Below are 21,783 nucleotides of genomic sequence, written 5' to 3' on the forward strand. Positions count from 1 at the left end.
AGTTTTGCCCAAATGCTGGAGAGCTCACAGGGTCCCCCAAGACAGCCAGAAGGGGCCTGCTCGGCCTTGACCTCACGCCCCAACCTGATAGCGTGACATCAACCCCACTGACCTAGGCGCCGTATCCATCAATTTACCTCTCCTTCTCCCCCTCCTCCTCCTCCTCTTCCTCCTTCTCCTCTTCCTCCTCCTCCTCTTCCTCCTCCTCCTCCTCCTCCTTCTTCCTCTTCCTCCTCTTCCTCCTCCACCTCCTCCTCTTCCTCCTTCTCCTCCTTTTCCTCTTCCTCCTTTTCCTCTTCCTCCTCCTCCTCCTCTTCCTCCTCCTCCTTTCCCTCCTTCTCCTCTTCCTCCTCCTCCTCCTCTTCCTCCTTCTCCTCCTCTTCTTCCTTCTCCTTTTCCTCCTCCTCCTCTTCCTCTTCCTCCTCCTCCTTTTCCTCCTCCTCCTCCTCCTCCTTTCCTCTTCCTCCTCCTCCTCCTTCTTCTCCTTCTTCTCCTCTTCCTCCTTCTCCACCTCCTCCTCCTCCTCCTCCTCCATCTACACTGGTACCTAAAGGTTTGCTTTCTTTTCCTCCCGTCCTTGTTGAAATCACACGCACAGAAGAAACGTTGCCTGTTGGTCATGCACTTGAGACTCAAGTAGCTCGGAGCGTGGCCGGGCGTGTCCCAGGGCAAGTGAACACGCATGCAGGTGCGGAGTTTAAAGCGAGGAAATGCTGAGGAAGGCACGTTCCTCGCTGTCCCACCCTCTTTTCCATTTCGCCTCTCGGGCCACGGGGGAGCCCAGGATAGCTGCTTCCTCGGTTACTTGCTGTGTTTCGTTGCACAGTCGTCAGCTCGATGGCCGCCGTGTAACTGCCCTTCCTGATGGTCTCATCCCCGCCCCCTCCCGTCCCCACAGTCCCGGTGCAGGAAGAGGGCGGTGAAAGGCCGAGGCAGGACACAGAAATGGCAACTTACGGGGGATCCGATGGCGCCTTGGGTGCCACGCCATGCCTCACGGGGCGGGAAACGGGGAGGCCCGGCTTCGGACGCCTGTCCCGGCCTGGGGTTAGTTTCGCCCCAGGACGAACTGTCAGGCTCCGTTCTGACGGAGGAGATGGGCAGTTGTAACCGCCCCGGAAGGGCAGTTAAGCTGACAGTGTGGCTCCATCTATCGGCAGGACAGGTGCCCGGGTCACAGCAGGCGGGACCATGTGGCTCACCGGACTCCTTTCCTGAGCGCCGCTCTGGACTCCTGTGTCTGTCTGTCTGTCTGTCTGTGTGGTTCTCACTCTCACCACCCCCCCCCCCCCGCCGCCTTTGTCTCTCTCTTTCTAGTTCCTCATTTCCCTTTTTCTTCCTCTCCACGTTCATCCAAACAGACACACAGTCGCACAGAATTATATTTCTAACTATTAATTCTATTTATTAATACGACTTTACGTTCTGTGTTCTCCATTCAAATAAGGGAAACCTGGAAGATAGTGATTTCATTCAAAACCTTCGTGCCAAACCACACTCCCCTCGGAAGTCGCCCAGCCCAGAGGTGGGCGCGGTCCCCGAAGGCCCGGGCTGCCTCTACAGCAAGCATGTCAAACCCGCGGCCCGTGGGCCGCACGCCTCGTGTATTTGGCCCGTGTTAGCCTTTGAGCTTGACACGCTTGCTCTACAGCGAACACCGGAGTCCGGTGAGAAGGCGGGGAGTAGCCGAGATCCCGCACTCTGGATGTCCACCCTATTCCACGCTGCCGAGATTGTCCAGTTACACTCTTCATTTATTTCTCCGCAGCCACATCCCACCCCCAAGAAGGAAGCTGGACGTTCTCACAAACCTACAGGCAGGCCCCGGCATGTCACGTTTACTACAGCAGATGGGTAGTCAGGCCCCATGGACTTCATGAGTAAACACAAAACAGACATCACTCCGCACCATCTCCTCACTGTTCTGCGGGCCATCTCTTTTCCCTCCGCCTACCAGTGTCTACCAACAACATTTGCCCAGTTCCCATGTCCACGGAGACATGCTGGCTCTGCCCAATCTGGTCTGGTCTGGTCTAGACTGGTCACAGCCGTCTCCAGGTGACGGGCTATTCCTGAGGTTGCCCACAAGATGCAATAGAAGGAGAGACATGCTCACCCGCTTTGCCTCGTGAGTCTTCATCCATGCCCTTGGTTCCACTCAGATCAAACCATCCTTGTGTCCCTTTAAGCTCAAGTCCAGAGAAATCAAGCCATTTCCACACGTGACCTGGCTGACAGGGGTGTGGGGCCCCCACACTCACCCTGCCACTGGCCTTCCCTTAGGACTGGGCTCTGGGGTCTCGGCAGGAATGCCTCTGTGCCTGGCTGGCCACGTACGGGCGACGCTGGCTGTGACACGCTGTGACACACGCTCACTCCTCCCTTCTCTCTGGCTTGCTCCCTCCGCATAAGCCCAAGACCCCGCAAATCCACGGGGGGCTGGGCGCAGGAAAGGCGGGGGGGGGGGGGCGCTACAATGGTGCCACAGGCCTGTTCTGACGGGAAGAGGGGCATGCTCATGGTTGCGTCAGGAAGTCGGCTGCGCCCTGAACGCTAACTGACCTCGGCTGTAGCAAACGGGTCCGTCCCGGCGGGAGTCTCAACCGGGAGAAGCAGGGGGGAGAGGTACTCTTGACGTAGTTACTTCTTGGAAAAAATCAATGTTCTAATTTTAACTTCAGATATATCGTGAGTCAAAACGTGCCATTTAGTAAAAACCATACGGATGCGTCATAGACCATCCAAAAGGCGAACCACTCCCAGAGCCCGCTCCGTGGGTGGGTTCCGTGTTTTCCTGGGAGTGGGCTCCCGGAGGTCTGAGGAGGCAGCACCAGCCTCTGCGGCCCCCAACCACCCCGTGATGGTTGCTAACTCCCCTGGAACCGCCAGGGCACGGGACGAGGCGGCATCGGCTACGATGACCCAATGCTCCCGTGAGCTCCTCGCAGAACGAGAGGCCGTGATGGCTGCGCGCTAACCGCTGCGCCCCGGGCAGAGGAGAGCAGCAGGAATCCCTCATCTCACATAGGAATTTGGGCGAGTGTTTGGAACCGGTTTTTTTGGAGGTTGTTTGTTAGCAAAGCCAACTGCTGCAAATAAAATTAATTCTGCACACTCATGTAACGTCCCATTTGGAGGAGGCATTTTTTCCAGTTGATTTTCTCCAATATCATAAAATTTTGCTAATTCATTTCTACTCATTTGCATTCCATTTGGACAGAAAACAAGCAAGGGTTACCGTCAGCAGAAGCTGGGAATCAAAGACCTCAGTGAAGCGCAAACCAAGAGGAAAGGCGGGTCATTTTGGGGACCGACAGGGCCCCCCACCCCACGCCCCGAGCACCCGTGGAGAGCGTGGTGGGTCCTTGCTCTGTCCCCTCTGGAAGCAGGCCAGCGTGAGTCCGGGGGCCGTGCTGAGCCACATCACGGGCTGCAGGAATGGACGATGGGATTTTTGCTGGTGAAAACATGTTTTCTGAAATCACGGACACGGATGAATTGGGGCCCGACCCAGACGGCTTTCCTGCTGCCTCTAAACCAGCTCTGACACTCCAGGAGTGCCCCCCGCCCCCCTGCTTCCGACGGGATGGCCATCGGTCCCAACGAGGGCGGGCTCCCCGCAAGATCCCAATAATGGGGTGCACGGGGCTCAGCGGCTCCCTCCGAGGGGCTGCCGCGCTGAGACGGGACGGCACCCCCCCTAAATGCTCCCTCTCCGGGCGGTGTTCATCTAGGCACCCGCTGTGGTCCTCTGAACCAGACGCATGCCAGGGAAAAAGTCATTTCAGTGAATTACAGAGAATCAAGCAGGATAATGAGTCTAACGAAGCCACGGTCCACAATGCACAAGCAGTGAGCTCTGCCCGAGGACGGACTTCCGCGGGAGGAGCAGTCCCTGCCGGCACAGCAGGGCCTAGGCAGCCCCTCCATGCGGGGAGGGCGCTCACTCCTCGGAGGGAGGGAGGGAGAGAGGGAGGAAGGGAAGGGGGGGGTCCCGCCCCCCTGCCCCTTCCCTGGCCCCGGGAAGCCACATGTTAAAGACCCACAGTGTCCTGTCGCTGCCCTCCACTCTGAGTGGCCTGATGTCCAGGTGTCCCCTGGGCCCAGGAAGAAAATGCTGACCCAGTTATTCTTGAGTTCCCGCCAGCACCTCCGACTCTCGGGCCGGAGAGCCACCGGCGACACCAGAATGTCACAGGCCCTTGGCAGGCCCCCGCGCTGCTGGCCCAGCTCCTCTGCCTTCGCCCCCAAGCGATGGGATGGTGGGGTGTGGGCAGGACAAGCCTGCTCCCCAGCCCCCGCCCCCCCCCACCCCGTCCATGGACTGCGTCCCCCCCCGTGGACCACACGCAGGGCCACGCCGGGGCCTCTCCGCCAGGGCAGGCTCGGTCCGAGGGCAGCGGGTCCTGGACTTTTCTGTGGGCGCTGCGGACATCCCCGTCCCCTCAGACCCGCAGGGAGGCTCCAGGCCACACCCTTCCTGCTTCCGGTTATGCAGCCGCGCATCCCCTCCCCACAGGGATTTGCTCGCACGGGGATCTGTCTCCCACAAGCACGCTCTGGCTCGCCCAGCCTGTCCCTCCACATCTGGATCCACACGCATGTCCAGACCTGTGCCCAGGAGCGCGCGCGCGCGCACACACACACACACACACACACACACACACACACACGGTCCATACTTTGAAATTCATTTCTTCATGCAAGGCTCCCTCTAAACAACAACAGATGACTTGAGGGAGACCGCTTCTCCCCAAACCTAGTTATTTCTGGGGGTTTTTCTTCCTGGCATGCAAGTTTGTGCACTGTCCAGAGCCTGCTCCTGCCATCTGCCTGGGCGTGGGCTGACTGCCCGTGTTCCCGTAACTGGCAGGCGGTCGAACACTGAGCCCCTCCTGGGGGGTGGGGGGGGGGCATGCTCTTCCCAAGGGCGCCGTCTCCTCACGCTGGGACCACGTCTGTTCACGGTCGTCCAGGGCCGCGAGGCGCACGCGCTCTCACTGAGCACGTTTCTCTGTGGTTCCCTGCGCTGCTCCATCCTCCCCACGGGGGTCACTTGAGCGATGGAGACCCCAGGTGACTGACCTGGAGCTAGGCCTCCGGGTCTCGGTTTCATGCCCTCGTCGCTGGAATGAACGCGTTTACGCAGCGGCGGCCCTCACCACGCAGCGAGGCGTACGGGGCTTATGTACTGACCACTCACACTCGATTGTGAAATTTAATTTGAAGGAAACGAAGACATTTCTATTCCAAGTAGCTCCCCGCCACCCCTGCTCCCGGCGCCAGGCAGGCAGGGCCACGACCAGCCCTTTCCCCCGGAGCAGCGCCGTCCAGGGCCTTCTGCACCAGCTTTCTCCGGAAGCGGGCGCCTCTCGGGCTCCTGCTGCCTCAGAGCCAGAGAGGAACTTCAAGGGCCAGAGTCCACGCTCCCGGGGACCCGCCAGGCAAGGCCGGGTGCAGACACCTCGTGGGGTTCCTGGCAGCCTCCGTGGGGCCTGTGCTCCGGGCCGGCGGGTTTCCAGACCCGGCAGGACGTGCTCTGCCCACCTGCACCCGACGCTGGGTGGCAAAGGGAGCCGCCGGCCTCTGGGTGCTTCCTGAGGTTCACCCTGGGTCCCTGCGGGCTTCCGATCCCCCAGGGCAGGGGTGCTGGTCTCGGGCGTGGGATTGAAAGGCACACAGGAGGCGCGTCAGGAGAAGAGTCTTGTCTCAGCCTCTCCATCGGAGGCTCGAGAAGGACAACAGGACCTGGCCTAGGAGGCGGGCACGGGGTCCAGGAGGAACCGGGAGGGAAGCGCGCAGAAGGCTGGCGGCGGGTGAGGACACGGAGCACGGCCTGAAGGTGGCGGCACCGGGAATGGGTCCGTTCATTTGCTGAGTGAAGGCAGGAAGGCGCAGAGGCGTGAGGCGCGAATGCGGGTGCCGGGAGGTCCCGTTTGTCTCATGTGCCAAACACCCCGTTTTCTTTCATGTCAAAAGCACGTTCTCCATGGAAACGTGTGCCCGCCTCCTATGACGGAATGCTCGACGTGCGGGAACATTCCGTCCCCAAGCGTGAGAAGGACGGCAGCGGGCCATGGACAGCGGTCGCCGCAAGGCCTCCCGGCTCCCCTCCCCGTGCCGCGGGGACGACTCGATCCCGTTACTTAAGAACAGGATCGGGGCTGCCCGGCCTGCGTGGCTCCGTGGTGGAGCGTCCGCCTAGGAACCAGGAGGTCATGGTTGGATTCCCGGTCAAGGGCACAGGCCCCGGTTGCAGGCTCGATCCCCAGTGTGGATGTTTCTATCTCTCTCCCTCTCCCTTCCTCTCTGAAATCAATAAAAAAATATATTTTATTTTTAAAAAAAGGGTCGGCGACAACACACTGAACTGATGAGAATTTCTCTTTGTTGCCATCGTTTTTACTTACAAGGAGATGATTTTTATCATTAGCAGCTCCCTGTGAAACAGAGGCGCTTCGAACTTCTGATTATGATGGTGATGATGATGTTGCCCCCGGCCATTAATTTTTCTGATTTGCTCTATTAGTGTGATGCTGGGCCCAGGACTCCGGGTATCTTTCAAACCAGCAGACTGAGGTAAGAAAATTATTTCGGTGCAGCTCCTGGCAAACCGTGATGATGAATAGCCGTGGCAGGACAAACTTACTCAGACACACATTTTTCAGGAGTGGCAGGGAAAAGGCTGAAAAATTACTAGTAAATTGCTTTTTGTAAAAATGCTCTCCCTTTCCAATTTCCCCTCGGCGGACGGTCGTCTGCGGGAAGATGGCGCCGGCACCTCCCAGAGCTGGGCCTCCGGGCCGGTGGGTGAAGGGGCCGAGAGTCAGGGTTACCGTTTAATCTTCTTGTTCGCCTCCCACCCTCGCGCCCACACCGGTCGTTGGTGCGCGTCCTTGTAGCCGGTGGGGATGGTGCCTCTAAAACATACGTCTTGTCGCCCTGGCTGGTTCGGCTCGGTGGGGAGAGCGTTGGCCTGTGGACTGAAGGGTCCCGGGTTTGATTCCGGCCAAGGGCACAGGCCCGGGTTGCAGGCTCGATCCCAGTGGGGGGGGCGCGTGCAGGAGGCAGCCGATCCATGATTCTCTCTCATCATGGATGTTTCTGTCTCTCTCTCCCTCTCCTTTCCTCGCTCAGAAATCAGTAACTTTAAAAATAAAGAAGTAAATAAAAAAAATAAAAAAATAAGAGTTACACAGTGTCTGTCCTTAGCAGCACTCGGAGAAGTGCCCTCCGAGCCTTCAGGTCTGGGTTCTCGGCCCCCGCAGGGCAGCCCCAAAGGTCTGTCTGTCATCAGAGGGGCAGGGCGGGGCGGGGCGGCCGGAGCCTGATCTAGTCCACGCTCTGGGCTCAGGCCCCTGCCCCTGCCCCTCGGGGCACCTGATGCCAGGGCGCTGCACTCCTCAGACTCTGCCCCGCTGCCTCCTCCGGGAGCACATGGGGCAATGGGAGGAAACGCTAAGTCCACCAGCAGTACCCTGAACTCGCTCCTCGCTCCGAGCTCATCCCTCAAAGTCCTTCCACACGCAACTAACAGCTGCGACTCTGCCTACCAGAGCGAGCGAAGGCGTTTACCCCACTGGTGTCCCCGAGAGGCGTCCGGGGCCACCTGCATCTCTTTAGTGGCATTTAATAAGTCCGCCCGTGATGAATCTGCATGATGGACCAACAGGAAGCCGCGTGATTTTATTTTCTCTCAGGATTTAAAGACCCAAACCACCACCATGGTTTTCCTTTTCAGGGGTTGTCATCAAAACTTCATTCTGGAATGAATAATTTTTTTTTAAGCATTTTCACATACCACTCTGGATGGCATCGGGGGGAAGGGCGGCTCACGCTGCCTTTGCGGACGCAGGGAAGCCGCGCTGTTCCGTGGCTGGTGCTGACCCACCGGGGGCCGGCCGCACCGCGATCTGTCCTTCATGGACCCCCCACGCAGCGGGGGCCCGCTCTCCCCCGGCGTCCCGAAAGGCTAACGTAAATAGACTTTTTTTCAGTTCCTCTACTCAGGGCCCTCCACGTTTATCTGATCAGGAGCTAGACAGTCCAGTAAAAGGTCTTTAAGAGGAAACAGCAATTCCCTAGCATTCCAATAATAGATTAACCACGTCACCCTCAAAAAATAGTAAAAACCCGAACCAAGTAAGTCGCATTTGGAGAACCATCTGCCTGGGAAGCGGGGATGTGCGCGTGGGAACGGTAATTTGCAAGGCAGAAGCGGCGTGTCCTGGGGTCTCGTGGTGAACGCAGTGAAACCGGTGTGTCTGACGGGGGACAGGCGTTTCGATCAAAAGAAAAGCGAGCGTCTCCCACGTGGACGAGGAGCCAGGCTTTGGTGTCAGACACTTCGAGCTGTGCCTGCTGGGGTGCAGGGCTGTCTGACTTTCCTTAACGTCACGGGCCACCTCACCTGTTTAATAACAACCAGGAAGCTCAGCTGGCGTGGCTCAGTGGCTGAGCATCGACCTATGAACCAAGGGGCCAGGGTTCGATTCCCAGTCAGGGCACATGCCTGGATTGCTGGCTAGATCCCCAGTAGGAGGTATGCAGGAGGCAGCCGATCGATGATTCTCCCTCATCGTTAATGTCTCTCTCTCTCTCTCTCTCCCTTACTCTCTGAAATCAATAAAAATCTATTTAAAATAAATTAAGCTCTAGCTGGTTTGGCTCTGGTTTGGCCGAGTGGCTAGAGCATCAGCCTGCAGACTGATGGGTCCCGGGTTCGATTCCGGTCAAGGGCACGTACCTCAGTTGCAGGCTTGAGCCCCAGCCCTGGTTGGGGCGCATTTAGGAGGCAGCCCATCGATGTATTTCTCTCACATCGATGTTCCTCTCTCTGTCTCTTCCCCTTCCCTTCCACTCTCTCTAAAAACCAATGGGAAAATATCCTCGGGTGAGGGTTAACAACAAAAAAAAAAATAAAATAAAAAGAATTAAGAGTCAGCAGGAAGCAGGCGCGGTCCTGCGCTGTCTGTGCTGCCCTGTGTGCTGTGCCTTCGTCCGCACTGACGCCCCTGTTGTCTCCGCCTGCAGGAACCATGGTCAGCAAGGACGCGGGCCAATGCGCGCTCACGGCCTCGGAGAGCGACGTGGAGCCCGCCGCCTGCCTGGCCCTGGAGATGAGATACGCCCTGGACCCCAACCGGCAGGTCAGGAAGCGGAACAAGGCCCTGCAGGTGCGGTTCAAGGACATCTGCGAGGCGCAGAGCGAGCAGCGGGACCCGCAGCTGGCCGCGGGGCAGGCGGCCGAGAGGCGCGAGGCCAGGGCCGCGTCCTACCGGGCCGCCTACCGCAAGTACATGACGGTGCCCGCCCGCCGGTCCATCCCCAACGTCACCCGGAGCACCGGCGTGCAGACCTCGCCGGACCTGAGGAAGTGTTACCAGACCTTCCCCCTGGACCGCAAGAAGGGGAGCCTCAAAGGCCTCCCGGCCGCCGACGCCTTCAAAGGCCCGGACAACGGGTTCGTCCTCGGTGCGAAGGAGAGGAGCGCCGGAGGGCCCGGGGCGGAGGCCGGGCCGTGGGCGGCGGGCCGGGCGCAGCAGACGGCCGCCTTGGTGTTCCGCTCCCAGCAACACATGGACGCGCTGGCCCCGCCCGGGGGGCTCCGCTGTGCGGAGCTGTGCCGGGACCCCGGCGGGCACAGCTGCCCGGGCAGAGCTCTCCGCAACGCCCCGCGGCCTCCCTCCCGGGAGCCGGCCCACCAGCTGTACCGGCCAGCCGAACGGGACCGGGACCGGGCCGCGCCGGGCACGGAGGAGCCCGCTCCCTCGGCCCAGGGCAGGGTGTTTAAAACGGAGGTGGCCGCCGTCTACACGCCTGCCCCCGGTGCCCAGGCCCCCGCGCCCGCCTTGTCGAACTCGGCCGCCACGAGCCAGTGGTCCCTCTGCCCCGCGGAGGACGAGGGGCGGGGCGGGGCCGCCCCTCTCAATGGGCTCCAGGCGCCCCCCACGCAGTGCCTGTCCCCCGAACGTAGTGACCGACCCCCGCAGTCTCCGGCCCCCGCGGGGCGGGAGCGCCCGCCGTGCCCGGCGGGGGCGGCCGGGGGTGAGGAATGCCGACAACGCGTGCCTCCCACGGAGGTGGTGGACCTCAAGGCGCAGCTGCAGGCGATGGAGACGCTGATCAGCTCGAGCCAGGAAACCATCAAAGTGCTCCTGGGGGTGATCCAGGAGCTGGAGAAGGGCGAGGCCCACCGCGAAGGGTACGTACGCTCACGCCTCTCACGCCGCCCGGCCGACGCCTCGCCCCGGGCCCCTGTCGCCCAGCCCGCCCGGGAGCAGGCTGCGGCCCCAGCACAGAGCGAGCCCGGCGGGTCCAGGCGGGTTCTGACGCCAGAGCCCCTGCATGCGCCCCGAGATGGCTGTGGGTTAGCTCTCAGCTGCCTGCCCGGCCTGCACTTCACACCGTCCACACCAGGCGTCCTCAAACCACGGCCCGCGGGCCACATGCGGGTGTTTTTGCCGTTTTGTTTTTTTACTTCAAAATAAGAGATGTGCAGTGTGCATAGGAATTTGTTCATAGTTTTTTTTAAACTATAGTCCGGCCCTCCAACGGTCTGAGGGACAGTGAACTGGTCCCCCGTTTAAAAAGTTTGAGGACCCCTGGTCCATGCTCTCTGGAGGCGCGGACGGCTCTGCTGCTTGATGTCCGAGGGCGAAGGGCTTATGGCGAGGAGGGAGAACAGCTACGCGGGTCCCGACGTGGGCACTGCCCGCTCTGAGGAAGCACAGCATGGGGGAGAGAGGAAAGAATTCAGGTGGCCTTCTGAAAAGCAAGTGCTGACTCACTCACATGAATAAGGGGAACAGACTAGCGCTGGTGCTCGGGCTGGGCAGGTTTTGTGCGTTCCCTTCCTTCCCTGCAGCCCAGAGAAGCGGCGCCCGTCCGCAGACAAGCCCCGTCCGTGTGCGACGGGAGAGAGAGGCCTCCCGCACGCGCTGCCCTCCACGCCCAGGTGTACAGGGAACAACGCCATTAACAGCCAGACGGCCTGGCATTGGTAACGGATCTGAACTTGGTTTGTCTGAGGTTTGTTTTTATTGATGATAGAGAGGAAGGGAGAGGAAGGGAGAGAGAGAGAGAAACGATGATGAGAGAGAATCATGGATCGGCTGCCTCCTGCACGCCCCACACTGGGGATCGAGTCTGTAACCTGGGCCTGTGCCCTGACCAGGAATTGAACTGTGACCCCTTGGTTCATAGGTCAGCGCTCAGACACGGAGCCATGCCAGCCGGGCTAGATGCTGAACGTTGGTTCCCATGTTGTGAACTTGAAATTGGGCCGCAGCAAATTTGAAAACAAATGACCGAAAGCTAGGATGCTGGTCTTGAGCCCAGCCAGGCAGGCCGTGGGGGGTGGGCAGGCCGTGGGGGGTGGGCAGGCAGGCTGTGGGAGGGGAGGGGATGGAGGGGGGGGGCCGGGTGCCCCTGGCTGCTGGCCTCTCCGGCTTGGTGTGGGGGCCCGTCTGCGTAGGGAGTTGGTCCTCGATACCCGCCTCCTGTTCCAGTGTGGGGTTTGCAGTCACTGGGCGTGAGCAAATGGCGTTTCCAGCCAGAGGCCGTCTCGCAGGAGATCCCGAGGGACCTGCCGTCAAAGGTTTCCAACAGGCCTCCCAGCTCCATGTCCCCCCATTTCAGTCACTTAGATTGAGCATGGACACACCCCAGAGCGAACCAGGGGTCCCCGGGGCGTGTCGGTCTGTAGACCACATGCCCACATCTGTCCCAAGACCCTTCCTTTCCTCCCGCTCGAGCCCTCCGGACTCGGAGAACGAAAAAGCAGGTGGTTTCAAACCCCCAGCCCGCCTTGCCGGTGACCCCTCGTGCTCAGGGCCCAGGTCACTCATTTGGTCCAAACGCACGTTCCCACCCTCCTTCCCAGTCGGAACGTGGGAGAGGACACCAGCCTCGGGGCGCCTCGTCGTCCCTCTCCAGGCGTCCGGGCAGGGAGACGGGCTGAGGCTGCCTTAGCGACGGCGTTGGGGGGAGGGAGAGGAGCATTTGCCGATTTCCTCGGTGTATTTCCACCAGCGCGAAGCCCTGCACACGGAGCATCCCGGCCCTCTGAGCACGGGGCGTGAAGGCCGCTCCAGGCCCCTCGCTTCAGAGGGAGGAGCCCCAGGAATGTCCGTCGGAGCCGGGAAACCGGTGCTCTCCCTGCGTCCCGGGGTGGACGGCAGGAAACTCCCTCTACTTTATGTAGATGATCGTACATTATGTAACGCAGTGCAGGGTTTCACGGCCAAGTTCAAGTATCAGTGGCGTTTTCCCTGGGAGACACGCTGCCGTTTATAATAAGAGTGGAGGAGGCTCAGAAGCCGGGTAAATCAATTTCTCTCCCTGCCTTTCACCCCCTCCATCCCCCTGACCCCCCTACACACACACACACACACACACACACACACACACACACCCACATACACACACACACCCGCACACCTAGCGTGGAGGGCCCGCTCGGTACAGAATCTCAGCTGCGTTAAGATTGCAAAGAGATTGCTTATGAGAGAGAGACAGGGAGGCAGACGGCTGGGGTGCATCTCGGCGCCCATGGCTTTGAATCTCGTGAGAAACGCCGCCCCACATCAAAGCAGGCGGCGGCGGGGCCTGCTCTGTGCGGCGGCACCTCGGGCACGGCCGCTGGCATGAGAGGCGCGGCAGGAGCTCACCGCTGAGGCAGGGCTCCGGCAGGCCTGGGCGGGCCGGTGGCCACCTCGGGCAAGTGCCTGACCCATCCCAGAGGGGGGGCGGGCGCAGGGAAGGCGGCGTCGACACGCTCCTCGCAGGGACAGGCCGCCCCGGCGCTGCGTGAAGGGCCTTCCCTAACCTGGCGCCCCAGGGGACGCATTCCGTCCGTGGGCAGAGGTGACAGTGCGCAGAACCCTGCCTTCCAGTCCCTGGTGAAGCGTCCCGGCAGTGCACGGACATCACTCCTTTAGGCACGGCGTGGGGCGCTCCCGACCGCCCCGCTGGCGGCTGCCACGCACGGATGGCCCTGCTGGCTTCCCAGCGCCCAGCACCAGTCACGTCTCTTCCCAGGAAGCTCAGGGTCACGGAGGCCACCGAAATAAGCCACGAACAGTCGTTGCAGGCTGCCAACTGCACAAACGGGCACCGAGTTTAAGAGCCCAAGCCATTCCTTAGCCGCCGCCATCCCCCAGCAGCGGGGTTGCGGGCAGGAGACGGCCCAGCAGCGGGGTTGCGGGCAGGAGACGGCCCAGCAGCGGGGTTGCGGGCAGGAGACGGCCCAGCAGCGGGGTTGCGGGCAGGAGACGGCCCAGCAGCGGGGTTGCGGGCAGGAGACGGCCCAGCAGCGGGGTTGCGGGCAGGAGACGGCCCAGCAGCGGGGTTGAGGGCAGGTGACGGCCCAGCAGCGGGGTTGCGGGCAGGAGACGGCCCAGCAGCGGGGTTGCGGGCAGGAGACGGCCCAGCAGCGGGGTTGCGGGCAGGAGACGGGGACCCCGGGCTGCAGGCCTCGTGCTCACGGTGCCGCTCACAGCAACGGGGACAGGGCGCTTGGCGGGAGACGGCTCTTCACTCCGCATCCCACGCGTTTAGTGTGTGCCGGGTTCGATGGGGGGGGGGGGGGGGGAACGGTCTGTAGTACTGCTTTCGGGGGAGACCTGACACCATGTGGGGAGCTTGCCTGGAGCTCCGGCACGAGGTGGGGTCTGCCATGGCCCGAGGGACACCGACGTTCGTCATCAGGCCTCTCCCGGCACCGCCGGGTGTCACCTGCAGGCGTGGGGGGGGGGGGGCCGGGGAGTGTGTGGGGGGCGCAGCAGAACCTGGCCACGCGGGGGCCCTGGACGTGCCGAATGGGCAGAGGTGAACTCCTGAACCTCGGGGGGCTGTGCAGTTTAGATGAGTGACACGTACATGGCATTTCCTGTGAAACACGAGCAGGGTCTGCATCGCCCAGCGGCACATGGTGCGATGTGACTTGTTTTCACCGAGACACTGACGCTCGGTGGACAGAAAGGAGACACCTGCTCCGCCACGTTCTCAGTGACCGATCACTCAGAGGCAGGCGCTCCTCAGCTCTCCTCCCCCTGACGCCCATGCCCACACGGAACCAGGGCCGCCTCACCGTCACGGAGGCAGCAGAGGGGACAGTGTCTTCTGTGTAAGCCAGAGAGCAGAAGAGTCAACGTGCAAGACCGCATCCCTGCGGCAGCCAAGGCGGAGAGACGCCATCGCCGGGGCCTGGGCGTGAGGGTCGCCCGGGGACTCGCCAGGGCCCCCTCCGAGAACTGGGCACCCTGTTCAAGGACGATCGGGTCGCTCTTGCCCAAACCTGCCCACTTAATTAATTCAGACCCAAGCCTCCCCGGCTAGCTGGGGCGGCGGATTTCAGAGAGGGGCGCGGGTGCCGCTCGCCTCTCACTGGCCTCCTGGTGCTGCGGACGGCCCCAGGGCCTGCTCTGCAAGCCTGCCTCTGCGGCTCGGCTCGGGCATCTCAGAGAAGCAGGCCAGTGAGCAGCAAGGAGACAACGGCCCCGCAGGGGGATCAGAAGCAAGAGGGTCCTGCCCTGCCAGCTGCGCTCCATCCCTTCCTCCTCCCTCTCTGAGCCCCGATTCCTGATGTTCTAGATGCATCCGTGTCTGTGTCTGCTCATCTGCTGGAACCCACACAGCCGACAGCCTTCCAGCCGGCCGCTGTGGCTGCTCCTGGGCACGGGCTTTTTTCCCCAGGTGCCCAGTGAGATCGAGGCGGGGAGCCGAGGGGAAGGATGGGGGCTCAGCTCAGAGTCGGCATCTCTGTCCCGCCACCCCCGCTAACTGTGCTTGGGCAGGTTATTCACCTCTGAACCTCAGCTCCGCACTCTGCAAAAGAGCGCAGAGTCCCTGCCTCCCTCCCGAGCTGCTCTGGAGATTGAAGGAAATGCAGCGGACAGGGCGCTTGTCCAGGACCAGGTGCTGCCTTCCTAGTTACTCTGTTACTCTGTTACTCCCTGGTCACTCTGTTACTTTGTTACTCCCCAGTTACTCTGTTACTTTGTTACTCCCTAGTTACTCTGTTACTTTGTTACTCCCTAGTTACTTTGTTACTTTGTTACTCCCTGGTCACTCTGTTACTTTGTTACTCCCTAGTCACTTTGTTACTTTGTTACTCCCTAGTCACTCTGTTACTTTGTTACTCCCTAGTCACTTTGTTACTTTGTTACTCCCTAGTCACTTTGTTACTTTGTTACTCCCTAGTCACTGTTACTTTGTTACTCCCTAGTTACTCTGTTACTGCCAAGTGCTAATGTGGGAGGCTAAGCACCTGAGTACCTTCAGAGGTTTGATCTTACTTCAGTCTAGAGCAGTGGTTCTCAACCTTCCTAATGCCGCGACCCTTTAATACAGTTCCTCATGGTGTGGTGACCCCCAACCATAAAATTATTTTCGTTGCTACTTCATAACTGTAATGTTGCTACTGTTAGTGAATCGTCATGTAAATATCTGTGTTTTCCGATGGTCTTAGGCTCTACAGCAGTGGGTTGCGACATTAGAAAGTTGAGAACCGCTAGCAGGGTCGCCTAAGACCATCGGAAAACACGGATATTTACATGACGATTCATAACAGTAGCAACATGACAGTTATGAAGTAGCAACGAAAATAATTCTATGGTTGGGGGTCACCACAGCATGAGGAGCTGTACTAAAGGGTCGCGGCATCAGGAAGGTTGAGAACCACTGGTATAGAGGCTGCTTTATTGCCGAGGGCTAGGAGGGGTTGAGGGTTACAGAACGGAGGCCTCGAGCTTGGTACTCACTTTCAGAGACATGTACAGGGGAAGTTTATTTGTTGTCACGGACAGAGCCGCTGACGTGGAGCCAGGACCCGTGGGTTGGACGTGGCTCACCCTGGCCCAGCCTCCCAGGGCTGCGTGGTCCCACGTTAGAGAGAACGGTCCCTATGAGAGCAGGCACCCCAGGCTTCTTCCTGCTCTAAAGACTAATTTCCAGAAATGTCTTAAGAACATCATCACTTCAGCCACTGCCTGAGAACACTCACAAAGGTTTAGAGAGAGAGAGAGAGAGAGAGAGAGAGAGAGAGAGAGATGCACAGCCATCCCACAGTTCTGTTCCTTGTTCTCTTCCCCATCCCTCGCCCAGTCCTCATCCTTCCACCAACATCTGTCCTTTTCTTCTTCTTTTTCTGCTGCAACGGATGACTTTTATATATTTGCGATAACATATTCCATTTCTAAAGTCCAAGTGTGCGTTGTCATATCTGATGCCTTTGAAATGGAAGCCTGCGTCCTATTCTTTCTAGCATTTTCTTCCTTTAATGCACAGGGCCACGGGGAGTCTTCTCTGGAGCTTGTGTTTGTATAACTTTGTCAACACTATTTTTTAAGTTCCTGAAAAATAATAGGCTTCCCACTTTTAATGTGAGAAATGAAGCCAATATACTGCTAAGACTATAAAGCATGTTCCACATTCTTGCTTTGGGCTCCGTGTAGGATCACACACGCTTGGAAATGTAATTTAAATAATCTCCCTCCGCAGAATGCCGATGCAGATTTCAAATGCCTCCCCCGCCTCCTAGGTGGGCAGGTAAACAGAGCAGACGCCCATCTGCCGGCGAATGAGCGACTCCAGGCACGACACGAGCGATTATGGAATTTATGGATTTGTGTCCTAGAATTCAGATTTTTTTTTTTTTTAAGGGATGAAATGCAGGTTCTAGTTTTCAGATGCTTTTTAAAATCCCGTGCAATTTCCACTGAGCTCTGCAAAAACGGTTTCTTATCTTTCCCAGCGGATCTGGGGGAGACTCCCTGGGAAATGTGTCTCTGGGCCGAGCACCCACAAAGCTCCCCTCTTCTCAGCCCCCCAACAGGCCAGCCATTCTGCGCCGTCTTATTTCCTCCTCACAGAGCGCGGCAGGTAGGAATGATCTCCTCGAGGACACAAGAGGGTCGACCAAGTGCCATTCCCGAGGTCGAAAGGCGGGGGAGCGATGGGGAGGAGAGAATTCCCATCTACACCCCTCAGGCCCAAGCTCCCCTGCTTCCCTTCTTGGGAGACGGGAGTCCTGGTGTGTGCGCAGAGAATTCAAAAGCAGGCCCTTCTGTGGTCACTGCAGATCGGGGCGACGAGGCCCCCGCACCCCAGACCTGGCACCGTCCGGGCAAACATGTTCTGGAGAAAGCAGATGCCCAGGGCTGGAGATGCAGACACGCCCACTGGAAGGGATTCCAGAAATAATGCCTGTTCCTAAGGGTTCCGGGTCAGCAAGGCGAATCCCCTGGGTGAAGGAATTTCAGGAAAAGCAAGGACATGGACCTTGAAGCACAGGGACCTGAGGGCCCAGGACAGAGCCTGCCTGTGGGCGGCCTGCCTGCCTCCCCACCCCGGGCCCTGCCGTACGGTCTGCAGTGTGGGGTGCTCATCCAGCACCGCCTGCACCATGGGCTCTGACGTCAAGTGCGTGTCCAAGGTCATGTGAACACGTCGAAGGAACGCTCCCCACGCACCATGAACATAAGCACCTGTGATCTGAAAGGTCATAGTTGAAAGTATATTCAAATTCAGATCATCATTTCCTAGGTAACGACGATCTAAAGATGGGCATATTTAGACTAAAAATGCAGCAAAAGTTTTTCTATTGATATTTCATTGGTTACAGCAATAGGCTATCTCCCCAGGGAAAGTGTCACCATTGGTGCCCGGCCGACGTGGCTCAGTGGTTGAGCGCCAACCTATGAACCAGGAGGACGGGGTTCGATTTCTGGTCAGGGGCACAGGCCCTGGTTTCGGGTTCAATCCCCAGTGTGGGGGGTGCAGGAGGCAGCCGATCCAGGATTCTCTCTCATCATTGATGTTTCTACCTCTCCCTTCCTCTGTGAAATCATATATATATATAGATATATATAGATATGTATATGTGTATGTATATATATATATATAATATATAATGTGTGTGTGTGTGTGTGTATATATATATGTATGTATTTTTTAAAGTGTCGCCATTGGACACAAGAATTTTGTAAATGATGACACCAACACTGAAAGAGTTCCATCTTCAGCTCCAAGAGCTCAGAAACCATTGTTGAAAAAAACAAATGCAAAGTCAGGCTTTTGAGACAAAGTTAAGTTCCGACTGAAATGTGTTAACGAAGCTGCTCAAAAAAGCGCCTCAACAGAAAGGATGCATCAGAGACGGAAGCCTCTGCGGATGTTTCCCGCGGGAACCAGGGGCGAACGCACCCCGGTCATGCTTTCAGATCCAAGGCTCTGTGAGCTGGTCCGCAGGTGACGCGCGGAGCGGAAGGAAGAGCCGACCCAGGAGGAGGCTGCTTCCGCGTGGGACACCCCCGGTCCTCTTTCCTTCCTCGGGGCAGCCAGTGCCGCCAAAATGTATCTCCATTCCTCGCCAATAAATCGGAGCTTCAACGTTCTCTCTCCTCCAGGAAAAAAACAAGTTCATCAGCGCAGCCTCGGCTCGGCCCCGCAGCGTTGCTCTCCTTATTAATGGCCACTCTCGGGCCCTCTGGGACCAGGGACTTGGCATGACTGTCATCCTTCTGCAACTCGGAGTCGCCGCGGCTTCTGGAGCGGAGGAGAGGCGGGGAAGCTTCGGCCGCGTTGTGATACCACCGGGCGCGCCACGCGCAGAACCGTACGGGCGGTCTTCCCGTTCTGCCCGTGGGTTTGACATCGGGAAACAGGGGGCACTGAGGACAGAGTCCTGCCCTAATGGCAGGCTCATCCCCGTCCGAGTCTGCGTGTCCCTGACAGGGGTCATGTCTGTGCCCTGGCGATGGCACATCTGCCTCTGGTCCCTCAGGCCTGTGTAGAGCAGGGCGGAGCGGGCGGGGGGAGGAGCGGGGCCTGAGGGAGAGGCAGAACCCATGAGGGAGAGGCAGAGCCCATGAGGCCCGCACGGGTGGGGGGGGTGAGGCCCGCAGAGGGGGGACCCAGGGCGCAGGCTGACTCCGCCTCCTCTCTGGCCAGAGGCTGCTGGGCCGGACCTGTCCCTCCCACCACCGTTACTTCCCTGTAACCCTTGGTCATGAAAACAAGCATGAACAGCTCCCCTCGCAGCCAGGGCCTCCCCAGAGTCACAGTCACCACATCGGAGAGCCGCGAGGCCAGCAGAAGCTTGTCAGTGAGCGCTGCCTGGAGAAGCCACCAAGGTCCTTACTGAAGGTTTCTCCCTGAAGCTCGCTCACCAGGACGGCTCCAGGGGTGCAGAGAGGAGGAGGGGCTGGCCCAGGTGCAGAGAGGAGGAGGGGCTGGCCCAGGTGCAGAGAGGAGGAGGAGCTGGCCCAGGTGCAGAGAGGAGGAGGGGCTGGCCCAGGTGCCTAGAGGAGGAGGGGCTGGCCCAGGTGCAGAGAGGAGGAGGGGCTGGCCCAGGTGCAGAGAGGAGGAGGGGCTGGCCCAGGTGCAGAGAGGAGGAGGGGCTGGCCTAGGTGCAGAGAGGAGGAGGGGCTGGCCCAGGTGCAGAGAGGAGGAGGGGCTGGCCCGGGTGCAGAGAGGAGGAGGGGCTGGCCCAGGTGCAGAGAGGAGGAGGAGCTGGCCCAGGTGCAGAGAGGAGGAGGGGCTGGCCCAGGTGCAGAGAGGAGGAGGAGCTGGCCTAGGTGCCTAGAGGAGGAGGGGCTGGCCCAGGTGCAGAGAGGAGGAGGAGCTGGCCTAGGTGCCTAGAGGAGGAGGAGCTGGCCCAGGTGCAGAGAGGAGGAGGAGCTGGCCCAGGTGCAGAGAGGAGGAGGAGCTGGCCCAGGTGCAGAGAGGAGGAGGAGCTGGCCCAGGTGCAGAGAGGAGGAGGCGCTGGCCCAGGTGCAGAGAGGAGGAGGGGCTGGCCCAGGTGCAGAGAGGAGGAGGGGCTGGCCTAGGTGCCTAGAGGAGGAGGGGCTGGCCCAGGTGCAGAGAGGAGGAGGGGCTGGCCCAGGTGTAGAGAGGAGGAGGGGCTGGCCGAGGTGCAGAGGAGGCCGTTCAGTTAGTGACCAGCGAGGGAAGCAGGCAGGATGGACCCTCGCACGTGTTTGGGGAACATAAGGCGGGATGGGGGTGATTCCATTGGACAGTGTTCGCACCTGGTCCGCCTGGGAGCATCATTTGTGAGTAATCGGTTTGGACCTCAGCACTCTTTCCCATAAGCCGAAATTATAGGTGGTGTTGGGGTTCCCAGGCCAGCACCCCCCAATTTTTTCTGGCTGTGTTGGGACTCGGAGAGTGCTGTGAAATCTAACAGTCATGTTCCTGGAGGGACACCCCTAACACGGGGCTCCCTATGGGGTCACCGAAGGGACAGCTACTTTATCACCTCCAGACCCGGGGAGGCCCGGGGACGGGGAACGAAGACGTGTTTGACGTGCTTCAATCTCAGGGAGAGCCCTGGAGGGACCGAGGACCAATGGGGAACGGGGTTGGCTTTATGGCCTGACCTCCCCCCCCCCCCCGTCTACAGGCAGAGACAGAAGGAGAGAAACCGGGGCTGCAGTCAGCGACCGTGATGGCTGTTGAACTTCTCTGAACGCACATCTCAGCGGTCGCTATAAAGCGGCGAAGGCAGGCCCGGCTCTGCCCCGTCCAGGGTTCTGCCCCAGGTACAGCAGGTGACGCTCTTACACGTCTTCTGCCAAGAACGGTCAGACCCACGCTCCTCGCCCTCCCGTCCCCAGCAGTTCAGTTTCCATCTGCTCCTGCACCCATCACTCCGTGCCTCCCCAACCTTTCCTGACACCTCTCCACGACTGGCACCCCGACATGGACTGGCATCCCGGCATGGACCGGCACCCCGACATGGACCGGCACCCCGACATGGACCGGCACCCCGACATGGATTGGCACCCCGACATGGACCGGCACCCCGACATGGACCGGCACCCCGACATGGACCGGCACCCCGACATGGACCGGCACCCCGACATGGATTGGCACCCCGACATGGATTGGCACCCCGACATGGACCGGCACCCCGACATGGATTGGCACCCCAGAATGGATTGGCACCCCGACATGGACCGGCACCCCGACATGGACCGGCACCCCGACATGGACCGGCACCCCGACATGGACCGGCACCCCGACATGGATTGGCACTCCAACATGGACCGGCACCCCGACATGGACCGGCACCCCGACATGGATTGGCACCCCGACATGGACTGGCACCCCGACAAGGACGGGCGAGGCAAACAAAGACACAAGGCCGCCAGGACGAGACCCGAGGGCAGGTGTTCATGTCGGGGAAAGTTACTGAGGGAGGTCAAAGGGCACTGGGAGGACCGAGGGGGCTGCTCCCGAGGGTGCGCCCTGAGAACCCTAAGAAAGCTCCACCCAGTCAACCCCCTCAGACACCCCTAAGGCAGGGGAAGTGGGGGGAGGCACAAAGAGGGGGGTCACTGTTCCTCAAAACACAACCTCAGTTAAAACAAACCAATTGCTTTGTCTGCGTGGGGACCCCCGGCCACTAAGGGACCCAGAGCTGCTCAGCCGAACACAGCGGGTCCGCCGCCGGCTACAGACGCCCCCGTCGGCTCCCGGGAGACGGGACAGTCTCACTCTCGCCAGGAGAGCCAGTACTGCCTCCCGCTGACGAACTGATGACCTTGAGTCTGTTAGGAAAATCGATGTCACGTCTTAACAAGCTGAGCTCGGATGTCCCCAAATCCTGTCGTGAATGGACGTACGGGGAGCGCCTACACGCACTCTAGCTACTGAGGAGCTGGTGGCGGAGAGACCACGCTTCCAGGCACAAGCTGGCAAATTCCTAGAGAGACCCCGGACTCGGGAACCAGCCCAAACTACAGCTGGGGGGCGGGGAGGGGGTGCTCAGCCCCC

At 59.8% G+C, this 21,783-nt stretch overlaps 2 protein-coding genes across 2 annotated transcripts in view; one reads left to right on the forward strand and one right to left on the reverse strand.

Annotated features, from left to right (window-relative positions):
• Positions 1-21,783, reverse strand: part of DOCK1 (dedicator of cytokinesis 1) — a 305,731-nt gene that overhangs the window by 137,130 nt on the left and 146,818 nt on the right. The window lies entirely within an intron of this gene.
• Positions 1-21,783, forward strand: part of INSYN2A (inhibitory synaptic factor 2A) — a 42,273-nt gene that overhangs the window by 6,041 nt on the left and 14,449 nt on the right. The window contains exon 2 of the mRNA XM_008156136.3: positions 9,034-10,204. Coding sequence (XP_008154358.2) covers positions 9,039-10,204 — 1,166 coding nt within the window. The 5' untranslated portion in view covers positions 9,034-9,038. The remainder of the gene's footprint in view (positions 1-9,033; positions 10,205-21,783) is intronic.

This window comes from Eptesicus fuscus, chromosome 17 (assembly GCF_027574615.1).
Source record: "Eptesicus fuscus isolate TK198812 chromosome 17, DD_ASM_mEF_20220401, whole genome shotgun sequence".
Lineage (NCBI taxonomy): Eukaryota > Metazoa > Chordata > Mammalia > Chiroptera > Vespertilionidae > Eptesicus > Eptesicus fuscus.